At 39.1% G+C, this 8,071-nt stretch overlaps 1 protein-coding gene across 2 annotated transcripts in view; it reads right to left on the reverse strand.

Annotated features, from left to right (window-relative positions):
- Nucleotides 1-5,616, reverse strand: part of LOC146495873 (uncharacterized) — a 30,445-nt gene extending 24,829 nt beyond the window's left edge. The window contains exon 1 of one of the 2 annotated variants that reach the window (XM_085142876.1): nucleotides 5,093-5,611. In XM_085142876.1, the coding sequence (XP_084999002.1) occupies nucleotides 5,093-5,161 (69 nt within the window). In that variant the 5' untranslated portion in view covers nucleotides 5,162-5,611. Of the gene's footprint in view, nucleotides 1-5,092 lie in introns of both variants that reach the window. The other variant, XM_085142875.1, reaches the window with a different exon arrangement.
- Between the last annotated feature and the right edge of the window lie 2,455 nt (nucleotides 5,617-8,071).

Below are 8,071 nucleotides of genomic sequence, written 5' to 3' on the forward strand. Positions count from 1 at the left end.
CACATTGTTGGGAGGTAGCTCTGCAGTGACAGCATTCAAATATCATTTTGATGTTAATCACTGGTGGTGATTTTCATCTTCCGGTCCAACTACTACCCAGGTCTGTGCTGCTACTTTGCATGACAAATATTCAAATTAAGTTTGAGGTGAGGGCTTGGACTGCTGTGAGCTGTGGGTCTGCACTACACCTGAGAATAACTCCACCAAACTAACTACAAAGCTCAGTAAGAGTAAAGTTATATAGTACTTAAAAATTTTTTAGAGAGTTGAAGTATGACAGAAGAACTTTAAAATAGAAAAGGTGACCTTTATGGACCAATATATCAGCTGATATACGCCCTGTTGACTCATGTTGGCATAACGGCAAATAAGATAGCATTTACAGATGTCAGTGGCCAATATGTTGTTTGAGTTTAGAAAGCCTTCAATGGAGAGCTAAAAGTTATCCATTTCCCTGGAAGCAACATAAGAATAACTATCCACAAAATCAACATGATTTCATTTAACTCATTTAACTGTTGGAAGTGACTACAAGTTACGTTATACAAAGTTATTATGACACACAATGAATCACGGCTACAGGATGAGCCTGGAATCAATGTACGCATATGCTGCTTTGACTAGCCACTTATCCCACATAGTATTAAGGCCCTTGAAAGTTTACCCAAATTGCACTTTTCACTTTTTCTTTCACTGAATTGTGGGAAAGGAAATTAAACATTTGGGGTACCAATGCCTGCTTCTGCTACTCTGTATCACAGATAATAAACTGCTACTGTGTTGCTATTTAAATTATGATACACATTTCACCATACTGATGTTCCTGAAACATGGATACTGGGGGAAAAAATTCTCATATTTTGAAGGTAAAATTTTGCAGGGCTTCATTAAATGTGGTATACTTATTATACCAAACAAATTAGCTGATTCTGAAGCGGTCAGGTAAGAATTGTGTTCAGATTTGGTTGACCCATACATTTCCTCACCTGGTGATTTGCTGATATTTCGAGGAAAGTTTGAGTCATACTTTTGTTTTATTCGCAGTACAGTGTTACATTAGTCCTGAATAAAAAGACAGAAAGAAAAAAGAAAGAAAGAAGAGAGTGCTTGAAGTTCATTTGGACAAATAAGCAAAAATGAAAATGAGCCTGCAGGAATAAAGCATAGAAACTGCTATTGTGTACGCATGCAAACACATACAAAGACTTGTGTGTTTGTGTGTCAAGAACAGTTGAATGAAATCCTTGTCAGTGCCTTGCATCACTGAGCAGCTTGCTAAGCTGGATCAATGGCAATGTCACAGCGTGCGCACACACAAATACACACCACCCAGTTCACACACATATCAGCTTTGCTCTGCCCTTCCACACTGTCATGGACACTGTCACACTCCATTCCCCCTCTCATAAAGACACACAGCATAGAGACAGGCATGCTTGCTTGTCTTCAGCTCACACTCAGCTGGTGGATCTTCCTCACAGTAGTGTAGCTCTAAGTGGTTTTAATCTGTCGAAGCTCCGGGACCTTGAGAGACCGTTTAGTCTCTTTTAAACTATCCTGAAGCCAATACATCAGCTTCTTTGGGTCTGTAAGGGCCAAAGCAGCAAGGGGAGGAGTCAAAGTGTACAAGAAAAAACTGCTGCAAAGATTTAAATCTGGACCATAATTTCCCAACTTTTACTAGGAATAAAATATCAGCAGCGCCACACAGAGTTCAATAGTGAGGTTCATGTCCTTCGTATGGGTTTATGGATTATGCGTCATAGTGGTGTTACTATCCAAAGTAGATGAGCTACAACACTGTGAAACAATGGTATGTGCTCTTGTAGAAACTAGAAATCTTTAAGATATCAGCTTTAACAAAAACTATGTTTTGTTTCCAATGTTGTGGAAAAGATCTACTCTATCCACAATCCGCAATTTATACCGTGATCAATCACGTCTATGATTGCTGGTGGTCATTGTTACCATGGAAATATGAATGTTTAATATTCACAAATACTACTATAAAACATTACATGGATTAAACTCAAAAGGTTTGAAGGTTGCTGTGGATTTTGCATATGCTGTGCATGCACTGTGTGATAAGTAGTTCCTGTGGCTCCACAGTGTAGTGGTTTACACACTCCCTTAACAAATAAAATATTCCCTTTAGTGCTTGGGAAAAGGCACAAATCCCACTAAGGGTGTATTAGGAAGGGCATCTGACATAAAAAAAATCTGCTAAAACATATAATTAGAGCCTACTGAACCCTTATACATTCAATTTAAATCTTTTTATGGTCATGATTCATTTCAAAGCTGGTTGGCTTGGTTTGAGGATTAAAACTCTTTGTACAAGGATTTTCTGGAACGTCAATGGACAGAATGAATAGGAATTTCAAATTCCGGAACTGGAGCCCTTAAAAAGTGGGCAGTTATTGTTAAGCTCTATTTAGACAAGAGGCTAGATAGCAAAGTTATCAGCTAATGGTAGCTAGCTTGGTTAGGTCTCAATCACACAGGGCTAAGGACTTGTCACAAAACCCGGGAATCACCGGTCACTAGGGAAACGTGTTTTCCCCAGATAGTTAGGAGGTGGTTGCCAGACGGTACTTCAACAAATGAAATCAGTGCAAAGATGATGCTGCACCAAAATCATCCTTGTGATTATTTCAGTCGCTAGCAGATTTCAGATAGAAACTTACATGGAAGACACAGACTTGGATGTGGACACTCACCATTTACCCTTCGAGCTGCAGTGCTACTTGAAAAAGTGTGACACGAACCAGAAACATTCATCTACAGAAAAGTGGGGCTTTAACACTCCAACCAGCACATTAACAACTGTTGCCTCGAGGCGCTTTATATTGAAAACATGCAACAATAATACAAAGAAAACAGAAAACCCCAAAAATCAGATGACCCCATTTATCGCTTTGAACTTTTACTTCAAAGTAAAAGTTGTAAAAGGCACTTTTACTTTGAAGGTGGGAGTTCTTCATTTTCAGTTTGCGTTGTACTTTTCAATCTAATGACCACTTGGCAATTAGTTTGCAAATTTGTGCAGACAGTTAATGTCTTTCATGCAAACTATTAGCGACAGTGACAACATGCAAGCGACCAAAACAATTGCAAGGAAGTATTGCCACTGCATACTTCTTTGCAACCTCCACCAACCACTTGCAAAGTGGTGGGAGTATTTCCAAGAAGCTAGTGATTACAGGAGCTCAATGTCTGGTCTCTAGGGCTGCATCAGTAGGACATTAATAATTGTTTTCCACAGCAACTGCCAATAACCACTTACAATAAGATCAAAGAATACACATCTTTCCCTCATGACTCAAGGTTGCCAGATGGTTGCCAACCAGTCTCTAGGCCTCAGCGAGCTTCATCCCACCAACTGAGTGATAAAATACTAAATACTATCTTAGTGACAACAAAAAGCAGGACCAGAAGAAAAAAAAAAGTCAGCCATGATGGAAAAAAAACAATCAAAAAAACATTTTTTTTCCTGTTTGTGGCTTTGTGTCACAATAATCGACATGAGTACACTTTCTATCACTAACTAAGATTCTAATATCATACTAAACCTTGATTATCATTTAAAATTCCTTCAGTCAAAGGTGCTCCATTGGCTGCCTCTTCTTGAATCATTACACTGCATTAGTGCAGGTCCTGGAGCAGGGGTCATACCAGCAGAAATTCCTTATAAATCACCATTGTACTGGTTTAAGAGTGCTGTGCAGAGGCTTTCACAGGCCATCCTGTGTCAGTCCAGCATGAAGGCAACCAGCCTTGTCACAACCCACAACTCACTTTTCCCATCACTACGACAGGCAGAACGTTTCCACCAGTGAGCAGATCAACAAACACAAACAATAGCAGACAATAGGGATGGCACACTTTCCCCCATATCCACCTCCAGGCCTTTGAATGGGCGCACTTTGGCACAAAATGGCTGCCATGCGACTATACAGTTGGTTGACGCACAATAGTGTTGTAGATGGAGCAAGTCAGTGACCCGTGCAAGATACAATTCACCGTTCAACTCCCCAAAAAGAGGCATTATGCAAGCTGAACAGCCAGCAACAACTGAGGAGCACTTACATGGATTCTGTGGTGGACAATTGGAGGGTAAAGATGTAGATGTGGGGGCAGCTTGCAGCAATAAGGTTTTTACTGAAATGTTTGTGTACATCCTAAATGAGCTTCAATTTGTACCCCCACACCCACCCCGAACACACATATGCACACTCTGAACTACTTCCACCAGCCTTTCTCTTACACACAGGAGGCCAATGTTTCTCAGTGTTTCTCCTTTCTTATATGACAGCGAGGCAAACATGTTTAGCTCAAGATGGATTTTTAAGACCTTAACTTGTAAACACCAGGGAAAGACCTGTAGTAGCCATGAAGAGTAAAATGAATTGATAATGAATGAGGCTGAGAGTACCTCCAAAAACACACACAGCAGTGATGAAGCTCTAGCCTGTCCCACAGAAAGAAAACGCTATTTAGGAATTGGTCAAACAGTAATAAACAAGAAGTCAAAGTAGCTCCTAGAAAGACTTTACCTCAAAATTATGAATAGTAGATAACAACTATTCGTTAAGATAAAGGATACATTGTTCAAACAGGCAGCTTGATGTAATGAATAACTTGTAATTCAATTTGTAACTAAAAGTAATGGACTAATGGTTAAAATAGCGTCCAAGAGTCATGGGTAAACAGCTGAGACAATTTACTAACCAAAACTGATAAATGGTCAGCAGAATGTAATCACTAAGAGTAAACAGTAAGCTGAAAGTGGTCCAGATTCAGTTTAAATAAGTCCAAATGAACTAGTTTGACCACCAGAGGTGGTGCAGATGGAGGAGTCCATCTGATAGGGCTTTGTGGCCACTCGGGGTGTATAAGGCTGGGAATGACTGCTGCTCTGTGCGTGTGAAAGAGAAATAGTGTTAATAAAGGTTCATAAGCGAGTCACGAGACAAAAGTAAAGCCACGCTGCGCTCAGACACGCATACACACAGACACGAGTCACTTTCTTTCTCAGCTGTTTGTGCTGCGAGTTTCATGACAACCATTTCACGGTGTGTAATGAACTTACCTTCACTTGGAAAGGATGGATCTCATTGAGTGAATGTCTTCTCAGCTTCTTCGTCAGCGTCTTCAGCATTTTGTCTTATTTTCTCGTGTATGGCTTATCCCCGCTTTACTGCCTCCTATAGCGTGACGGTTACAACAACTTCACCAGCGACTTTGAAAGAAGGCACACAACAAAGCAGCTGCACTGACTCTCTCCGGTGTCGATAAAAACACCGACACACCGAGATTCCTCAAACTGCGTAGATGCGGCTTCTTTTCAAAGGCAGTGCGCAGCAAACTTATTTTCGAGTTCATCGGAGTCACTCTGCCTTTGCTGTATGTTTAACTACTTTTATCTCTCCCGGAGTTTAACTCAAATATGTTTATGATGAGGGAGGAGGGGGGGTAATAAAAATTTAAATGAATATCAACTTGTTCGCATTCACACACGCACACTCACACACATACACACAGCCGAATGCACACCAGCTTCACCAATACATGGGAGATCTCCTCTAGCTAGAGCGTATCGCTCTCGGATTGGCTGCCGAGCCCGGTGACGTCGTGTTACTCTCTCTAGGAGGAGGCGGGCTAAGAGTTAAAGCCGTACGTTCTCCTATGTTTATTTCCTCAACAGGGGCGTATCCAGGATTTTCATTATGCAGCTTGGGGCCCATCTGCTGTGAGCCAGCATAGAAAAGCCAGGACAGGAAACAAGATTATTATATAATGGTTTTTATAATGGTTTTTATCCTATACAACTGACCATATACATGGCAAAAAAACAGTTCAGTTAGAGTAAGTCTATTTTTATATTTTACGTTTGCTGCTAATTTTAGTTTTTTTTTATCTGTAAGTACTTACCTATTTTATACATTCTGTTTATTTGTTAATTGTATATATTTATTGTTATTTTAAGTTCTATCCTAAGAGAAAGGCAAACTGAATTATATTGTACTATTTATAATGACAATAAAGATCATTCATTCAATCATAATAAGGTCCTTGTCATATTATATTTATTTTTATCTTTCAATTTCAGCGTAGTCAATATAAAAAAAAATTTAATTCTCCAATTCTCACTTCATATCCCGAAGCTGTTAAATGAGAGGAAACAAGCACATATGAGGCTGATTTAATTTTCCTTCATTTCTGATTGTTGAATCAGGGATAGGTGTTACATAACCTTGAGCTTCAGCCTGCACCTTTCAGTTGGTCATTTTTTTCCTTTTAAATGAACCAAAGAAAGGAAATTATACTTACATATTTATTTATTACAGTATTTCCATGATAGCTTAATAAGTACTTATTTTTATCTAAGCAAAATAAATACAATGAAGAAAACAAGTGAAGAAAATATTTGGAAGAATAAGGTTTTGCACATAAGTTATTCATAAGGCTTTTCTCAGTTCGGTACTTTTCCGTGTCCTCCTGCCTGTGACCTGGAAACCAACATTAGTGTCGTATTCTCAGTGTTAAAGGATGTCTCACGGAAGTGCATTTGGAAAACTTAGGTAAGAGGAGGCTGGTAAAAGGAACTACAGTAGAGATGTAGTGCATCCTTTTACCTTCAGTGTATAAAACAAGCATAAGACATTATGGTGAGCAGACAGTATTTTTTGTTGTTGTTTTTTAAATTAGAGTAAGGATGCCATAGTCATCTGAGAAAGTTAGAGGGCACTAAAGAGTAAAAAGCTTTGAATTTTGTTGACATTGAATGAAACTACTACAAAGAAAAGGAAGTGGCAGTATGTTCTTAGAATTGTAAGAAACTATATATGTAATTGTAGAAACTATGACAAGAAGAGTATTCTTTAGACACAGAAACACAGCTCATTAGCTGTTTCAGTTACTTAAGATGTGCAACTGCCCTACACCGTTTGTGTCTGTGTGATCAAAATCTGGTCTGAATTCTTAGGGTGGCTGTAGCTCAGGTGATAGAGCAGGTTACCTACTCGCCGGAAGGTTGGTGGTTTGATCCCAGTATCCTTGGGCAAGATATTAACCCCATGTTGCTCTCTCATACATCCATCGGAGTATGTGTGGGTGTTTGTTAGGAAGCACTTAGAAATAGGTGCTGGGTGAATGTACAAGTTGTGTAAAACACTTTGAATGCTATATAAGAACCATTCCATTTACCATATATCATTCTACCATGTGACTTTAATTAAATCACTGTGACATTGTGATTAAAAGTGTAAGATAAACATGAGCTCTGTGGCACGTCTCACACAAAATATACACCAAAAATGGCCCAAATGTAGGACCAGAGGATGGATGCTATACAAAAAGCAGAGCTCTGTTGTGGCTGGCTAAAAATCCAAAACAAAGAGAAAATGGTATAAACAGTAATGCTAAAGGTGAAGGGCAAAAATGAAAAGGAGCACAAGAAGACAGGAAGTATACCCAAAGAACATAACATAAGAGATATTTTGGCTAAGGTGAAGACTGAACTGTAGGGTTTAGAAAACAGGTAGTGAAGAAGACATAGATGAATGCAATCAGAAAACAGGAAGCACAGCTCAGAACAAGACATAAAAGAATTCCAGCTATCAAAGTAAAACGAGAAACAACCGAAAACAGAGAAAGGGAGGCACTGGAGAAACCAGAAACTTAAAATAATCACAAAAAAACACTGACAGTATGCAGTTGAAAGTGAATGAAAACATTTTAAAACATAAATCAAAGTGTACCCCACAATAGATCATAGTAATAGCCAGTAGTGCGTGTTTTCTAATTGGGGCTACTTTTTGTTAAGGTCCAACAAAACACAGAGGACTGTTTTAAAGCCTGGGCAGCATGATACAGTCATACAATCCTTCTTTTCAGCGATAATTCAGGTTTGAGGATGAAGGTGAAACAGTTGCAGTTGCTGCAGATATAAAGCAAACAAATACAGTGTATCAGACCATTTCATGAAACTTTCCCATAAAGACAGAGAGAGAATTCAGCAGAGTGGGAGAGCATGGCAGGTATAATTGGTGTAAGTGAGGCATCCAGT

This window comes from Neolamprologus multifasciatus, chromosome 19 (assembly GCF_963576455.1).
Source record: "Neolamprologus multifasciatus chromosome 19, fNeoMul1.2, whole genome shotgun sequence".
NCBI classification, from domain to species: domain Eukaryota; kingdom Metazoa; phylum Chordata; class Actinopteri; order Cichliformes; family Cichlidae; genus Neolamprologus; species Neolamprologus multifasciatus.